This window comes from Ascaphus truei, chromosome 17 (genome assembly GCF_040206685.1).
Source record: "Ascaphus truei isolate aAscTru1 chromosome 17, aAscTru1.hap1, whole genome shotgun sequence".
In the NCBI taxonomy this organism is placed as follows: Eukaryota; Metazoa; Chordata; class Amphibia; order Anura; family Ascaphidae; genus Ascaphus; species Ascaphus truei.
Genome location: NC_134499.1, coordinates 27676600 through 27695484, shown reverse-complemented (window position 1 = coordinate 27695484; position 18885 = coordinate 27676600). Strand labels below are relative to the sequence as shown.

Sequence of the window (18885 nt, the reverse complement as noted above, 5' to 3'; positions counted from 1 at the left end):
GGCTCAATCAGTGGCTCAGTCAAAGACTGAGCCACTGATTGAGCCACCTGTGCTGAAGCAGGGATATCCTGAAAACCTGGCCCGTTGGTGGCCCTTGAGGACTGGATTTGGCCCCCCCTGAGCCATGGACAGAAAGCCAGGCAGTAAATACAAGCCCCAAACCCCAAAACCCTTTGTGGCGCTGCTCTGTAACGTTAGCTAACGTGAGAGCGATTATTAGCCACGAGACGTCTCGTGTTTCTGCGCTCCCATTATACACCCAGACAGTTATGCGACATTGTGTGACGTTGGAAACATATTCACGGAAACAGGGGGCCTCGCACGGCTCGCTGGCTGGAGATTTTTCTCTTCTCGTTGGATTTCTATTTTGGGGACTGCAGAACTTGGGAACTGTGTTTTTTAGAAGCAATCCGCGCTCCTTTTTTTCTTTTTTTAACATGAATGAATGAATGTCTTTATTAATGTATGCGGCGCTTCACAGCAGTCATAGTTACAGTCATATAAATAATAAGATATAAATAACACAAAGGGAAGAAGTGCTCGGACATAAAAGTAACGTTTAGGAAAGGGAGTCCCTGCTCCGAAGAGCTTACAATCTAATTGTATTTTTATTACCCAGGATTGCAGCAGGGGGGTCTGCGGAGCCGGACCCTGTTAATTGCAGCTCCGGTGATGCCGCGTGCGGAGATACTTACCTCTGTTGTAGGTGCCGGTAAGCCAATCCGGCTGAGCTAGCTGGACTTTAAAATGTAAAGCTCCCGCGTCACGCGGACCAATAGGAAGCCGAGCTTGATGATGTCACGGCTTCCTATTGGCCCGCAGGGCGAGGGGGCTTTGAAACGTTGCCATAATGTGAACCCTGGTAGCCGAGTGGAGCAGCTACCGGCGCCCCCTATGGGCTTAAGTATCTGTGGAAATAGGGGGTCCTCAGAGCTGAAATTAATAGGGTTCGGCTCCAGAGACCCCCTGTTTCATTACTGTGTAAAAATTGGTCTGCAGAGCATAGCTGGTCCTTAAGTGATGTTGAAAGAGTCATTTTGGATATGGGCCCCGATAGGGGATGTGCAAACTTTTAGCACACGGCAGCGAACTTCGTTCCAAAAGTTTGTCACAAGTTCGCTTAATGCTAAAAGCCAACGCGCGTGTTCTGTTCATTTTAATTACTTCGGCTTTCGGAATTCGATTGAACTTAAAAAAATAAATAAATTGAAAGTGGGGGGGCTGATATTTTCACACCTAAAAAAACCCGTTACATTCTCTCGTAAAGTTACGTTTGCTCGTATCGTCGCGTTCGCTCGTCTCCTCGTCTAGTCGCGTTCGCTCGTCTCCTCGTCTAGTCGCGTTTGCTCGTCTCCTCGTCTAGTCGCGTTCACTCGTCTCGTTACCTTAGCCCGTCTCGTTACGTTTGCTCGTCTCGTTACGTTTGCTCGTCTCGTTACGTTTGCTCGTCTCATTACGTTCGCTCGCCTTGTTCGCTCGTCTAGTTACGCTCGCCTCGTTACGCTCGCTCGCCTCGTTATACTCGCTCGCCTCATTACGCTCGCTCGCCTCGTTACGCTCGCTCGTCTCGTTACGCTCGCTCATCTCGTTACTCGTTACGTTCGCTCGTCTCGTTACGCTCGCTCGTCTCTTGTGTGTCTGATGTAAATTAATAACACTCTGAAAGAATACATTTTCCCTCCTTGGATTAATTAACAGAATGGGAAGTGGTAACACGGAGACGCAGGAGAAATTGGGGGATAATGGAAGTACAGATTATAATATTATGTATTTCTTGGCATCATTTTCTATGGAAAACATAATAGATACATATATATCACACACCAAAGGCAGAAGTCACGTAACTGATGTATATTGCCTGGTGCACTAGAACTACTGATTATTGATCTAAAACATTATATGTTATACTGCACACTCACAGATTACTTCAATAATATTAAGACATTTATAAACTACATCAACGTTTCGGTTCTATTCCAGGACATTTCTATACAGTATCATTTATTTTAGATCAGTCACGCATACATACATTATAGGGGGACCATGAGGCATGTTGTGAGTTAATGTATCAAAGTTTGTCGTCTAGAAAACTGGTGCAAAAAAAAGGGGGAAATATATAGCAACAGATTTGTTTAAAAAAAAATAAAAAAAAAATCTTTAAAAAATAATACAAAAAATACATATGCAGTAGGTGTCAAATTTGGGTGACAAATGTATCAACTCCCCAGATCAGACCAGTTACACGTCACTGGGATTAGTTCACTTTGGTCCTAGGAGGGATTGCTCCTTTAAAACTGCACTATTCAGCAGTAGTGAGCCCAGTATGCCCGATTACACAGGGATATGCTGTCCCGAGGCCTCTCTCACTGGGTACCTGCTGGGTTTCTTATCATGACATGCCTAATATTACAGTCACCGCAAATAACTATAGAGAGCCCCCTACTGGAGTTCAGTGGGATATTATTGCTGGCAGCACTTATAGGGGTAGATCCTCAGAAGTCCGTTAAATTTGTGCTTGGGGACCCCCCCCATCCACATTAAACATGCCACTGCCATTCGTTCACTTCAGCCTTGGGATGAACTGCCCACATAACAATGGGAGTATATATGAAATCAAAGAGGTTAAAATGCCAGATATGGTCCAACCTCCCCTCCCACCCCCAATTTGTGCTCCCTGTGTTCTCATATATCTGCTTACTTGTTACACGCAGAACTCAAAGCGAGCGAGAGCCGGCGCTGGCACTGCACTTATCACACGCACTCAAAATCACTTTGGATCATCTCCCTCTTCCGCTCCCTCTTCCGCCCCGCTAGGACCCCCGCTCGGATTTCAGTGCCTCCGGGTTTGCTCGGTATTAGATACGGCAGAGGTAACGTGTTGCTGTGGTTACCGCTGGCAGTGGCCTGGCAACGCCGCTGAGTCTGCACCGCTGCGGAGCACGGGCAGATGCTGCACTCAGACCTTTCACTTGTTAAAGGTGCAGCCACACTTAGCAACATACATGTGGGGGGGAAATGAAAGAACTCAGCCATGTAACATCGTTTTCATCACTTGTTTTATAATGTCAGACATTTTTTTTTAACCCCTTTCAGTACTGTGCAGGTAAATAATTGTGTGCAGAGATTCACAGTGTGTGAGGATCGGGCGCCGGCAGCTCTGCGCCTGATTGGCTCTTCCTGCTATTTAGGCTCCGCCTCTTCCACCAGGAAGTTGGCTGAGCATGGCGTCACATGACGTGTGCAAGCACGTTTGCCTGGACCCCGCCGACTTATCCAATCCTAGTGACCCCTACGATCCGTACCTCGCCACTCCTCGACCTCGGCTTGCTCTCCTCCTACTCTGCTCTCTCCTACCCTGACCCGGCTACCCACGGTGACGAGTCCCGCATCCGGACGCGGCTTCGGGTCGTTGTATCGATATCCCCGCCTCGGCCTGGCGGTTCCGTCCTGTTTGTGACGAGAACCCGTTACACAGCAATGCTGCGACCTCTAATATATCACCTTTATCATCCATCCACAATACGATGTTAGATGGAATTTGGGTAACATAGTATCAATTGTGCACTTCTTAATCGTACCGCAATGCGCAGAATGTTTCATTTCATTGTTAAAGTATCTGTAGCAGAATTATACCCCCAAAATACAGGGAGATTTTAGTAAAGGTTTACTCTAGTTTTGCTATAATTTACACAGGCTCTTTCCATTGGCAACTGGACATTCTCCTCGATCTTCTGTATTTTTTGTAAGCAAACAAAACGTTGATGAAATCCTCTCTGTACGCATCAAATCAGCAAAAACTTTCACTTCTTCAGGAAAAATGTAGCGCTGAAAATGGAACGCACAAAAAAAAATGGAAATAAAATCATATTGTTTTTTTCCGCTTGTAAACCTGGTGCTACTTTGCAGCCTTGAAACTTTGACACATACATGTATTAGATTGCAAGCTCTCAGGGGCAGGGAGCCTTTCCTATTTTCTGACTTTGTTGTGCTTATTGTATTGTAATTCCCTGTACTGTATTGTCTTTGTAAAGCGCTAAGTACACCGTGGGCGCTATACATTTAAGGATATACATTCATGTATATTTATTCTGCGTGTATGGTGTTAGAGCAGTAACTTAACCGAGGTTCACCCTGACTGGGGTTGGGGCGGCTTGCCCACTTCCAACAAACAAAAATAAGGATCTTTACAATTTGAGAAAGGAATAGAATGGTTTAACCTGTTTGGGGAGAGGCTTTTCCCCTTTTTGCTTCCAGCAGCCTTCCTGCCTCCAGTCTCTTAGGGAGAGGGGAGAGGAACCAGGAAATCAGCCTTACATACCTGATTTCTATCTAGCAGGACAGGTGACAGAAATCAGGCAGCAGACAAACTCTGGTATGGATCCCTCATCCCTCAGTTCCAGCAACTGTCAAACTGTGGGATGGAGTGCATGTATTCTGAGGCTGCACTTTCCAGCCTAATCAGGATAGAAGCTGTCCAGTATCCTGGGAGACCTATATATGGAATTTATTACCATCCCCTGGTTTCTGTCACAATATATATATATATATATATATATATATATATATATATATATATATATATATATATCTTATACTATATTAGTGAAAGCACTGTATGTTTGCCTGCCTGCCTGGATGTCCGGTGTCCCTAGGGGAAATCTCATTGGTCCCTTGGCCCGCCCGCCCCCGCACACCTCTCATTGGCCTGAGGCGGAGTGACGGGCCAAAGGACACACAGGGACACACACACACACACACACACACACACACACAGGGACACACACACACACACACACACACACAGGGACACACACACACACACACACACAGGGACACACACACACACACAGGGACACACACACACACACACACACACACAGTGACAGACACACACACACACACACACACACAGTGACAGACACACACACACACACACACACACACACGGACACACACACAGTGACAAACACACACACAGTGACACACACACACAGTGACACACACACACACACACACACACACTGTTACATACATTAGCGGGGCTCACAGTGTTAGTAGCACCCGCGCGCACCTCCTCCTCTCCCCGTGTCTCCCGCGCTTTCACCCCGACCCCCCCCTCCCCCGGCGCCGCTACAGTCAGCGGGACACACACACTATTAATACCCCTTCAGCGCCCCCCCCCCCCCACCCAGTGTCAGCGGCCGTGCGAGACCCCCCCTCTATATCTCCCACCTCTCCCCCCCCCACACATATACATGCCCCCCCCTCCCCGGCGCTACAACTCACCCCTCCCCGGCGGGGGAACAGCCAGTGGCCAGGCAGGCTGCCTCGCGGCGCCGAGTGCCCAAGATGGCGGCGCCCGGGACACAGCGGGGGAGCGGCCACAACACGCTGCCTCCCGCCTCAGATCCACGTGGGACCTGCCGGATGGGTGAGTGAGCGGCCTTCACCTCCCCTCCACCCCCCCTTCACCTCCCCTCCACCCCCCCTCATCTCCAGTGTCAGTGTCTCCCCGATACCCCCCCCCCCCCCCCGGCGCCGCTACAGTCAGCGGGGTAGCGAGCGAGCGCCCGGGACACAGCGGGAGAGCGGCCACAACACGCTGCCTCCCGCCTCAGATCCACGTGGGACCTGCCGGACGGGTGAGTGAGCGGCCTTCACCTCCCCTCACCCACCCATCACCTCCCCTCACCCCCTTTCACCTCCCCTCACTCCACTTCTCCCTTCCACCCCCCTTCACCTCCCCATTTACCTCCCCCCCTCCACCCCCCCTTCACCTCCCCTCCACCCCCCCCTTCACCACCCCCCCTTCACCTCCCATCCACCCCCCCCTTCACCTCCCCTCCACCCCCCCCCTTCACCTCCCTTCCACCCCCCCCTTCACCTCCCTTCCACTCCCCCCCCCTTCACCTCCCCTCCACCCCCCCTTCACCTCCCCTCCACCCCCCCCCACCTTCACCTCCCCTCCACCCCCCCCTTCACCTCCCCTCCACCCCCCCTTCCCACCGCCTCCCCCCCCTTCCCACCGCCTCCCCCCCCCCTTCCCACTGCCTCCCCCCCCCCCTTCCCACTGCCTCCCCCCCCCCCTTCCCACCGCCTCCCCCCCCCTTCCCTCCGCCTCCCCCCCCTTCCCACCGCCTCCCCCCCCTTCCCACCGCCTCCCCCCGCCCCCCCCTTCCCTCCTTCCCACCGACTCCCCCCCTTCCCACCGCCTCCCAGCCCCCCTTCCCACCGCCTCCCCCCACCCCTTCCCACCGCCTCCCCCCACCGCCTCCCCCCCCCTTCCCACCGCCTCCCACCCCCCCTTCCCACCGCCTCCCACCCCCCCTTCCCACCGCCTCCCCCCCCCTTTCCACCGCCTCCCCCCCCTTCCCACCACCTCCCCCCCCCTTCCCACCGCCTCCCCCCCCTTCCCACCGCCTCCCACCGCCTCCCACCCCCCTTCCCACCGCCTCCCACCCCCCGCCATCCCACCTCCTCCCACCCCCCGCCTTCCCACCGCCTCCCACCCCCCGCCTTCCCTCCGCCTCCCCCTTCCCACCTCCTCCCCCTTCCCACCACTTCACCCCTCCCCCCCCTTCCCACCACCTCCCCCCCCTTTCCACCACCTCACCCCCTTCCCACCACCTCCCCCCCCTTCCCACCACCTCCACCATCCCCCCCTTCCCACCACCTCCCCCCTCCCCCCCTTCCCACCACCTCCCCCCTCCTCCCCCTTCCCACCACCTTCCCACCACCTTCCCCCTCCTCCCCCTTCCCACCACATCCCCCCTTCTCTCCCTTTCCACCACCTTCCCCCTCCTCCTCCTTCCCACCACCTCCCTCCTTCCCACCACCTCCCCCCTTCCCACCACCTCCCCCCTTCTCCCCCTTCCCACCACCTCCCCCCTTCTCCCCCTTTCCACCACCTCCCCCCTTCTCCCCCTTTCCACCACCTCCCCCCTCCTCCCCCTTCCCACCACTTCTCCCCTTCCCCCCCCCCCGCTCCCCTTCCCCCCCTCCGCTCCCCTTCCCCCCCCTCCGCTTCACCCCCCCTCCGCTCCCCTTTCCACCCCCCCCTCCGCTCCTCTTCCCCCCCCCTCCACCTCTTTTTCCCCTTTCCCCTCCCACCCCCTCCCACACTTCCACCCCCTCCTCTAACCCTTCCCCCCCCTCCTCTAACCCTTCCCCCCCTCCTCTAACCCTCCCCCCCCCTCCTCTAACCCTTCCCCCCCCTCCTCTAACCCTTCCCCCCCCTCCTCTAACCCTTCCCCCCTCCTCCACCCCTTGCCCCCCTCCTCCACCCCTTGCCCCCCTCCTCCATCCCCTCCTCCCCTTCCCGCCGCCCTTCGCCTTCATGCCCGCCTTACCGCCTCCCCACCCCCGCCTCTGCCTTTCACCCGCCCTTACTCCGGCCGCCTCTGCCTTTCACCCACCGCCTCACAGCCGCTGCACGCACTCAACAGACACCCGCCACACACACCTGCTGCCTCCCGCCCCTACGCACCGACATCACTGACCCACCGCCTCACACCCTAGCAGGACCCCCACTCACAGACAGCACTCACAACCCACGCGCCAGCCGCCGCCTCACACCCTTGCAGGACCCCCACTCACAGACAGCACTCACAACCCACGCACCACCCGCCGCCTCACACCCTAGCAGGACCCCCACTCGCACACAGCACTCACAACCCACGCGCCACCCGCCGCCTCACACCCTAGCAGGACACACGACTCAGATTTTTACATCACTTATGCCACCAAAATATACATTGTACTGTGGTGTGGTTACAATAAACCATTTTTATACAACATCGTATTACATTTTCTTCCATCTTTCTTTTCAATATTATTATCCAACCTTTACAACAAACAGTCACCTATTGTTCCACGATTTATAAATAATACTACCTATTACGCATTTACATCCCGGGCAACGCCGGGTCTCTCAGCTAGTATATATATATATATATATATCAGGGTCTTGGAAGTTGGCAGCTGCTGAACGTTGCAATAAAAATATGTTTTACTCCCTGTTCCAGGCAAGGTAAAAACATTAAAACACAACTTAAAACAATCGGTTAAGCACAGCCTCCCAGAGGCAAAAAAAAAAACAGCATCAGATTTCCGAATCACTAGTAATCCAGTTGAAAGCCATGTGGGTGTTTTTTCTTTGAAAAATCTGTTTTCCAGCTGGGAGACACAGTATAAGACTCTGCAGTTACAGTACAGAACAGTAACTTTTCTGTATACTGTACAACACACACACCTTTGTACCACTTACTCAGGAAACAATATTAACGCTTACTATGCCATGACTTGGAGTAGGGACCGCCTTCCTATTACCTCAGTTTGTCTGAACATTTTATATGTTATTGACTGTCCTCCCCCCCACATTGTACTGCGCTGTGGAATATGTTGGCGCTACACAAATAAAAGATCATAATAAAAGTGCTACCGTTGCAGTGTGAGAGTTCAGAACACAAGAAGCAGAACTATTGAACATTAGGCTGCGGCCCCGCTGGTGCTGACTGTGCTCATGCTTGAGAGCGGTGACATCACCAGCTCCCCAAGTATGAGCGCCGGGCGTCAGAACACAAGAAGCAGAACTGTGGCACATTACTTGCTGTTGAGCCCTTTGAGCGCTGAAATGCATTACACTAGTAGTGTTCACTCACGCCGCACTTCTGTTTGATTGGAGCAGGGGTACAATGACATACAGTATCTATAACGGGAAAGCAGAGTGCTTATATTCTCCAAGACAGCAACTGTGTTAATAGTTAGGGCCATTTATAGGTCCCGCACCTGCTATGTACAATGGCACATTACGGAAGAGGACGTTTTTGTATCATGGAAGCTGCCATGTCGTTCCGCACTACGCAGGAATGGCTGTCATTTACCAAGAATCCAGGCTGGACGTGTTGTCAGTAAGTTACCATTGAGTCATTCAGAATACACCTTAACAGAACAGTTCCCCTACAGATTTTTTTTGTACCCCCCTATTTTTAACATGGGGGAGAAGCAAGGGCAGTGTCAGATTTCCCATGTCATCAGGCCGCAGCTTCCGATTGGCCCGTGTGAGACTGGCAATTTAAACAACCACGGAGTACCAGTGGTGGATTTCCCACTAGGCTGAGTAGGCTACAGCCTAGAGCGGTCATTTTGTTTGGGGAGGGGGGGGGGGGGGCGGCAAGTTTTGAGCGAGAAAATGTGTGTGTGTGAGAGAGAGCCTTACCTTTTCCAGAGCGGTCCCCTCCTCTGACATCGTGTCGTCATGGTGACCCGACGTCAAATGACGGCGTGACGTCAGTACGCTAGGGCAGAGTGCCGCCCCCGAGCCTGCATGCGGCAGAAATGTAAGTCTGCCACTGACCTTCGCCCGGTAAATATCTCGGGCGCCAGAAAACCCCAGAGCTGAAATGAACGCGGTTCACCTCCGGAGACCCCCAACTCCCCAACCATATTAAAAAGGGTTCTGCCATCAACTTGGAATGCAACTTTAACATTTCTAATAGTGACCGATATGTAGAGCAGGGGGCTCAACTCCACTCCTCAAGCCCCTCGCCCCCCCAACAGGTCAGATTTTCAGGATATCCCTGTTTCAGCACAGGTGGCTCAGTCCGCGCCTCTGATTGAGCCACCTGTGCTGAAGCTGGGATATTCTCAAACCCTGACCTGTTGGTGGGACTTGAGGACCTGAGCACCCCTGATGTAGAGCATTCGTTTAGAACAAATGTGGAAGTTCCTTGTTGCACAGGGCCATATTTACTAAGGAGCGTTTCTCCATGAAACACCAGCGCTGAAAGACACCTTATTGCCGACTGCTGAAAAGGGCAGTATTTACCAAACACAGCCGGAAATGCCCAATGTATCAGCACTGCTCGGTAAATATCGCCCACACTCTTTAATAGTGTGTACGTTGTAACAATTCTTTGCTTTTCTTGGCATAATACGCACATTTTTGTTGTTTTCGTAATTAACCAGTTCTTGGAAAGTGTCAGCCGTACCTGCCCAAGAGACTTTCTTTAAATGTACCCGATTTAATAACTACGTTTGCTACATTTGACTAAAAGGCTGGATATGAAATAATGCATGCTTCATAAACCGCCCCACAATTCACACGTGGAACAGACCTTATAGAAAATCAGCATCACGAGTTTGAGAGAGAAATATTTATTGAAACAAAATCCCCAGGCATAAAAGTATAATTTCAGGCCTCCCTCAAACCCCCCCCCCCCTCTCCAGGATCACTAAAGGTGAGCAGTGCCTGTTTGGGTCCCGGGGGGAAGTTGGAAAATAGCTGCAGAAGGTATAGTCTCAGAAGCCTTTGTTACAATATATTGCTCGTTATTCATTTTAGACAGCAACAGGAGAAACACTTCTAGCCCCAGCTGTCTCCAGTAAGTATCAATAGAGAACAAATAGTCATTCAGATCAATTTCAACTTTGTGTTAACCAGCAAAAATTGGACAAATTGTGCCATTATTTTCCTAATTCTGATACTTTTCATCAGAATTGGGAGAAAATGGCACTATATTAAAGGACCGTGCACATTAACTTTTAATGCTCGTCAAAACAATTTGTGACGCCTGGCATTTTTCACAATTTTAATCCTGAAAAAAAAAATACCAAATTACCTGATTTGCGAATTTCGGTGGAAAAAATGTCCACATTTCTAATCGCTGCACAAATATTTTAATTCACGAGTCCATATTGACCTCAAATAAATGACACGTGGTTATTGTATGCAGCAAAGCAGGGGTTCCAGGAGTGGCATTCTACAGCAGGGGCGCTCAACTGCACTCCTCAGGATTTTGGTTTTGAGGATACCCCTGCCTCAGCATAGGTGGCTTAATCAGTGGCTCAGTCAAAGACTGAGCTACCTGTGCTGAATAGAGATGGGGCGGATTTGGATCCGCAGCGGATCGGCCGGTTCCGTTGGTCCACGGATTTTTGCGTATCAATCTCAAAAAGGCCGATGCGCGTTTCGCAGAATTTTACATTATTATTACCAATACACTCCGTGGACTCCGCAGCCCGTGGACTGGTTTGTAGAATCCAATCCTGTGGACTCAGCAATCCGTTGGCGGATACAGAAGAATCCGCCACGGATTGCTGAATCCGCAGATTGGATTCTACAAATCAGTCAGTGGATTATATGCAATGGCGGTTTCTGATGAATCCGCGTGGATTCAAAATCGGCCAAATCTGTTTGCGGATTTTACACCGCGAAATGGATTTGGGGGGGGAATGGGAGAAAATCCGGAACACAGATTTGGGCGGATTCACCCATCTCTAGTGCCGAGGATTTCCTTCAAACCTGTCCTGTTGGGGGGTCTGGAGTTGAGCCTCAGTGCTGTACAGTTTATTCACTTGACTTGCACATTTTTTTGATGTTACCCATATTTAGGGGCTTACCTTCCGAAGCAGCCGATTGGGCGGTATTTGGATAACACCCCTATTCAAGTCAATGGGAAATATCACCCGAAAAACGTAGCGATCAGATAGAATGCGCCCCTAAATCTTCAGCACGTAACCATTGTCTTTCTTTTGCTCTCATTCACAATCTTGCAGATGCGTTTTAGTACACGAATACACACTCAACATTCTACATGAATAATACTAATCTTTATGAACAAAAGCACTGATAAATGTTATCAATAGGACGTCCTCATCTCCTGCTGCATAGGTGTACGGTCACATATATAAATGGCAACTATTGTTTCATTTGAGATGATGCACGTTGGGATATTTGTTATTCCTATCGTCTGCAAGGAAAGCTCGGAGAGTTCTTTGGCACAATTCCCGCGGGCGGAAAATAAAACCTTTTATTACACTCCAGAATGTTTTCCCCTGAGGTTTTGGAAACCATCATGGGACGCGTGCCCAGGCTCTGCGCGGTTTACACGAGCGCAGTCTCTGCTGGCTGCAGGGTCTCATTAAATAATGCATTACCGCTAGAATTTAATGCTCGTCTCACTGACTCTTGAGCAATGGCCCACGCAATATTTTTTGCTGAAGTTTGACTTTGCCACAAAAATTATGGGTTTTTTTGCATTTTCAAATAGTTGCACATTTGTTAGAGATTGGGAGTTAGGGGGGGAGTAGTTTTTATTACATTTTTTTTTTTAAATGAATACTCTAAAATGTCAAAATGTGCAATTTTGCAAAGGGAACTTTTGCTTATAGGTGCAAGTATGCAAGTTTACAAAAAAAGAAAACATTTGCTCAATATTGATGATATTTTTCCATTTTTTTTTTAACGGAATTTGGAAATAATCCTCAAATTGAATCTCGACATAGAATGACAGAGCGGTGCCTTTCTGAATAAAACTATTATAAAACTACATGTGATAGCTAAAGTACAGCATCTCATCCTGGGGGGGGGGGGGGTGAGGTTTTCAGAATATATTAACCTTTCTCACGGCAGCACTTGGAAATGTCTCCTACAGTTTTTTTTTCCCAGCTGCCTGAATATCACAGCATGGTAACATCACAAATACAAAGGATTCTGGGAATAAGAATGCAAATGAGCTCTTAATCCCTTCAAATGGACACCATTAATGCTCCAGTGTGCATCATGCAAGAGTGCATCTTGGAATAGGAAGTGCAAAGCCTGAGGACCAATTCATAGCAAGCTTTTTCACGGACTTTGAATACTTGGTCAATTTACTAAAGTCTCCCAGCATAAAACTGGGGCAAAACCAGTGCAAACAATAGCACCATATCTATCAAAGAAAAACAAAGAAGGGTGGGTATCCGTGTTGCTCCTTTCTACCTGATGAAGGACCCTGAGAGGTTGCAAAACTGTAACATCTCAGCTACGTGTTGGTCCAATAACAGGTATCATACCCCCGACTCCCTCTCCCTACTTTGTTACTATCTCAAAGAAAAGGAATCCCATTGAATGCAACTGAAGTTTCCCTGTGATTAATATAGTGCAGTACTTTTGCATTGCTTTTTCCCCAGTTTTGCAGCAAGGAGACTAGTAAATACAATGTTCTCCTTGTGGACCCAGCAGAGGGTTTGTAAACCACATGTAATTAGGGTGTGCTTTGTTAAACAGTGACATAAACAGATAAGGTGTTAACAGTGTCCCCCTCATGCTGTGATGTTTAGGCAGGACCAGGGCTTATGATGCAGGCAAACAGTATATACGGGAGATTGTGCAGCCCTCTTTATTAAAGGGATCATTTGGACTCTTCAATACCCGTGTTCTATGAGGGCCTCTGTAGAGAGACATGAATAGTGGGATTGGTTAATGGGCACTTGTCCAGGTCTACCAAAAAATCTGTGATCATAAGATAACAGGAGGCTGTTTTAAAGAAGCAATCCAAGGCAGTGGATTTTTGCAGCTGAGCCCCCATTAATTTCGGCTCCGGGTCCACCTGCTTTCAGAGATACTTTCCTTCTAATTAAGTGCCGGTCGCTGCTTCACTCAGCTACCAGGGTTCACAATATGTTCGCTCTTCAGATATTTCCCAGCCTGTTGGCCAATAGGAAGCTGTGATGTTCTCGGTGCCGCTTCCTATTGGCCCATATGACGCGGGAGCTTTAAACTTTAAAGCCCGCCTTGCTGAGCCGGATCAGCTACCGGCACCTACTTCGGAGACAAGTATTTCCGGAAGTAGGGGGTCCCTGGACCTGAAATTAACGGGGATCCACTCCGGAGACCCCCTGCTTCAACTTCAGTTTAAAAAAAACAACAAAACTCACCAGCTTGGATTGCTCCTTTACTTTGAGACTTTGCCGGTGGTTGGGATAGTCAATGGGGATATTATTAGATGGTAATCAAACTAGAGTCATGTTTTGGGACTACTGAGTGTATACATTTGGAGTGACTTCCCGTAACCAATCTAAATGACTAAGGCAAATATTTACTTCTGGTGCTGGAAGAAACCTCATGGTCGATTCAAATGATTGGGCCATAAAATGTCTTCTGGCAACAGAAAGTGTCTTATCTTTGGAAAATATGGCCCAAGTCTTCCAAGTGATGGTGAGGCCTGAAACGTCTTTAACTTCTTACATGAAGGAAGGTGCCCGGTTTGGGGTTAGCAGGTGGAATATGCATTTGCCTGTTGTCTGATATACTCCAATAGCCCAGATGCTTTCTTCTCCAACTCCTGAAGCTCTTCCATCTTCAACCTAATGTCTTCTTCATTGGTCTGGAACCTGTCCTGAAGACCTGGAGTAAGGTCCCACAGAAGGGGAATAAGGTAAGCGAAACGCACAGTACAACTGGACCCTTTCAATCACTGAGCAAACCTAACAGAGACTTTTACTATGTGAAATGCAGCCTATATGCTGTATGCTTCTGCAGAGGACTCCCTTCTATCTGCTAAAGGTGGCTTCTTATTGACGAGGATTACTTTAATCACTTTTCCCTTCGTTTCAAATATGGACAGTCATTTAACTCAAGAAAATAACTTAATTTATTCATCAGTATCTGAAACTAGTGAAATGTTGACTGAAGCTTGTTATCTTTTCTGGGAATTGTCCGGAATGTTTTCACCCGCTGGAACCTTGTCCGTTTTGGACTCCTCCATGGAGCACCTTCTCTAGTTTTTCATATTATTTTATTATAGACTTTGGGACACTTTATCAACCAATTTAAACATTGTAGCTGTTTGTAGCAAATTTGCACATTTAAAAAGGAGCACTTTGTGCACTTTTTTTATTATTATTTTTAACAAAGCATTGAACCCCATTAATTTCAGCTCTGGGGACCCCCTGCTTCCCACGATACTTACCTCCAAATGCGCGGGTGCTGTGAGAGCTAAACCTGAGCAGGACATACTGGTACTCCCTAAGGAGGTAAGTATTTCAGGAAGCAGAGGGTCCCCAAAACTGAAATTAACGGTGTTCAACTCCAAAGACCCCCAGCTTCCTACCTAGGGTGAGGTTTTTTTTAGTGAAATACTTTTCGGGGTCATTTGTTTGGGGGGGAGGGAAATTGTTTTTCTTTGGAGGAGGGAGGGGCGCATCCTTAATAGTGCTTGCCTAAGGGCGGCACACACCCTAGGCATGGACCTGCGTAGCACTGCTTAGTAAATACAGCCCTCTGTGTTTACCCACCGTCTAGCTTTCCCTTGGCATCTGTCACTTTCTTCAGTAGACCCTTTGCTTCCTCTTGTATCTTTTTTACTTTGTCCAGTGCAGTCCCGGACGCGCCCCCCGCGCCCCCCACCTTGATCTTCAGCTCGGCGTACTTCTTTTTAACTTTGTCCATCTCCTGTAAATGAGAAGAAAAAAAACAATGTGTGTGCGCCTTTGGTGGAGAGATTTATAAGTGGGTAGTACCTAAAATGATTTTCTGTGTCCAGTCGTGGACAACTCATTCTACCCATCCCATATCATGCATGTGCACCACATACTAACCATCCCACGTCATGCATGTGCACCTCATACTATCCATCCCACGTCATGCGTGTGCACCTTATACTACCCATCCCAAGTCATGCATGTGCACCACATACTAACCATCCCGTATCATGCATGTGCACCTCATACTACCCATCCCATATCATGCGTGTGCACCTCATATTACCCATACCATATCATGCGTGTGCACCTTATACTACCCATCCCATATCATGCGTGTGCACCTCATATTACCCACCCCACGTCATGCGTGTGCAGCTCATACTACCCAACCCATATCATGCGTGTGCAACTCATACTACCCATCCCATATCATGCGTGTGCACCTCATACTATCCATCCCACGTTGTGTGTGCAGAACATACTACCCATCCCATATCATGTGTGTACCTTTTACTACCCATCCCACGTCATGCGTGTGTACCTCATACTACCACCGTCGACCACTGGCTGCATTATGCGTGTGCACCTCTTACTACCACCGCATGATGACCACTGGCTGCATCATGTATGGGCACCTCATACTAACATCACACGCCGACAGCTGGTTGCGTCATGCGAATACACACATGCAGTACAGCACAAATACATATATACAAGTTTCTTTTACACAAAACTGCCATCAGGACATGACCATGTTCTGATATACTGAATACCAAGAGGGGGATGTATGAGATCTTCAGCTTACAAAACTGCGGAAATGTTTGCACCAAATTTACCAAAGGAAAAACTCTAACGGATAGCAATGGGATTGCTTTTCTTTGATAAATACCATGGTGCCTTATTTTGCACTCGTTCTGCCCCCGGGTAAGCTTTGGAAGTTCCGCCTAGCACCTGGGTAGCTAGGATCCCCCTGTATTCCCTGTGTTGGTGAGTGCAAGCTCTGGTTGTGATTTTGTGCTGTGCTTGCTGGCTCCGGCTAGAATAAATACTGTTTATTGAACTGCTTTGTCCTTTCTGGCGCCTAGATCCCGATGATTAGTTCTGGTCTTCCGTGACATTTAGTATTTCAGAAAAGTGGTCAAAGAAGTGGCAGTCAGCAATGTGCAAAACCTCCCCCTCCTCTCCCCCATCAATATATTTCAATATGTGGAAATGTATTCTTTGGCCATTTTTTTTTCTCACAAATGGCTATTTTCGCCAGGTTCTCTAACTTACACGAAAAGTTCTCACCTCTCGTGGCAATTCTATGTGAAGCATGAAGTTATTACGTTTACATCACATACATTATAGACATCACACCGTCTTCTGCCATAAGACCCCCTCCTGGTGCTGAAAAACCCCTGACAATCTATGGCCTTTAATGATTTGTAATGTGTCTTCCAGCGAAGATTTCTAAGGGCAGAAGGCTGCTTAGTGAATATGTCCCACAATCCATACTTGTGATGCCTTCTTGTCCTTTACCTTGTCCAGCCCCCCGGTGGCTGTCACCGCTTTATTTGCCTTTGTCTTTGCCTCGTCAGCCATCTGCCTGTTGGATTCCACCTTCCTCAGCAAAGCCTCCACTGCCACAGATAGGTTTCCTAAGCCTTCCATGATCACCATCTCCTTCTCCTCCACGGCCTTCATTTTATTCATGGACTGCAAATAGCACAGAGGCAAAAACACAAGTCACTATTCATTATGCAGTGTCAGGGACGCACTGAGCGTCTATCATTGCGCTGGCGTTTGGCGCTGCCAGGAACACGGAGCCTTCTTGGGGCAGCTCTGGTTTTCAGGAAATCCTTTCTGCAACTCGCACCTTATGCCTCATCTATTCTACTTTTATCCCTGAAGGGAGGACCCTTTCTGCCAAAAACATGCTACCTCTTATTTTTAAATCATTGCGTTTAATATTTTAACCTCCGCAAAAGTAATTGAACACTAATCTTAACATTAATGGCGGCCATTTTTACATCCCCCAGAAGCCTAATTGATACAAACATAACAAAAGAAGGAACAAATCAGTATAAAAAGCATGGAAATGTTTATTTCCCCCCCCCCCCTTCATCCCCCCATTGATCACACACGGGGGAACATACAGTATTGTACAGCATTAACTTATCGCTTCACTTGATCGCACTGCATGAAAGATTACTGAAGCACTGAAGGATTTAATACCATTTTAGAGTCAAAAGAGCAGGTGTGTGACTTTAAGGCCGTGAATGGTGTTTTCCGTGCTTAGGGTCATTGTGCTAAAGTCCGTAAGCTCTGCATCTCTATTCTACTCCCTCCCGTGCGAGTTATGCAGATACCTTACACTGAGCATTCCCAGCAGAGCAATATATGGCTGATTCTCTCACTTCCCTCCCTATACTAACACGAATAGCTTGGACAGCTTCCCAAACCCCATAATCTCTGTCTTCCCCGCCTGCCTTTCTGAAATGCGCTTCGTAGGAAACAATTCACGGGCCTGAGTATTGAAAGGGCACAGCCGCGCTCCCATGGAAACAAGTAAAAAGCAGGAAAGGGTAAGGGAGGAAATAACCATTATGATATTAAGACCATAACCCTTTCCCTGCTGGCAGGACGTGCTTGCACATGTCTATTTAGTCATTTGTGTTCATGCATAAAGACGTTTGGCATTCAATTTGATGGTTTTATTATCACTGATCCGTAAGCGCCAGGTGAGGAGTTAAATGACCCACGTGATAAGAAACGGTATCAATGTATCCCTTATATGTATGTATGTCTTTTTTTTGGTAACTGTATTATTTGTAACAGTATTTTAAACCACTAGGTATGAGCTGGTATAGAGCGCTTTGTTGACAGACAGGATTGCCATGCAGTGTTTTATGTTGTATTTAAATACTTACCTCCGTAGGGGGGGGGGGGGGTGGCGGTATCTCCTGCAAGTTTAAAGCTCCCGTGACACGTGGGCCAATAGGAAGCCGCACCGGATGATGTCACAGCTTCCTATTGGCCGGCAGGGCGCGGGAGCTTTGAAAATCGGCCATTACGTGAACCCCAACTAGCGAGCCAGAGGGGCCACCGGAACCGTCTACGGAGATCAATATCTCCGGAAGAAGGGGGACCCCGGAGTGATAATGAATGGGGTTCAGCTCTAAAGACTCCCTGCTTCAACCCTATGTTTAAAAAAAAGCCAGCTTGGATTGTCGCTTTAAGTCCCACTGAGGTCACCCTTTCTAACCAAGTTGCAATGCTACACCGTTATCTTTATTCACACCTCCTGTATTACCCATCATTCAATCCGCAGGATAGTAAGAGCCAGGATTACTTCCCCAGAACTTTCCTCACCTCCTCCACGCTGGTTGTCACCCCTCGCACACTCTGCTTTGCCTTCTTTAAAGCTTTCTCTGCAGACTTGGCTTTAGCCCCAGCCTCCTCCAGCTCTTTCTGGACATCGGAGACCTTGCCCCCCACATCTTCTGCCCTGTTCCTGTGTGCAGAGAAACAAAACCCTCTAAGGAAAACACATTTTCCTGCCAACCTTCTTGAAACTGGGAAACTATTGACGGTGTTTTAGCTGTAGGGGTGAATAAACTATGGGATTTGCTGAGAAACAGCACAGACGTTAACCTG

The 18885-nt window shown here is 48.8% G+C and overlaps 1 protein-coding gene across 3 annotated transcripts in view; it reads right to left on the bottom strand.

Moving 5' to 3' along the window:
• Nucleotides 1–10139: 10139 nt before the first annotated feature.
• Nucleotides 10140–18885, bottom strand: part of LOC142468195 (laminin subunit beta-1-like) — an 82631-nt gene continuing 73885 nt past the window's right edge. For all 3 annotated transcript variants that reach the window (XM_075574445.1, XM_075574444.1, XM_075574443.1), the window contains 4 exons: nt 18601–18742; nt 16768–16944; nt 15058–15214; nt 10140–14167 (listed from right to left, as the gene is read on the bottom strand). In XM_075574445.1, the coding sequence (XP_075430560.1) occupies nt 14034–14167; nt 15058–15214; nt 16768–16944; nt 18601–18742 (610 nt within the window). In that variant the 3' untranslated portion in view covers nt 10140–14033. The remainder of the gene's footprint in view (nt 14168–15057; nt 15215–16767; nt 16945–18600; nt 18743–18885) is intronic.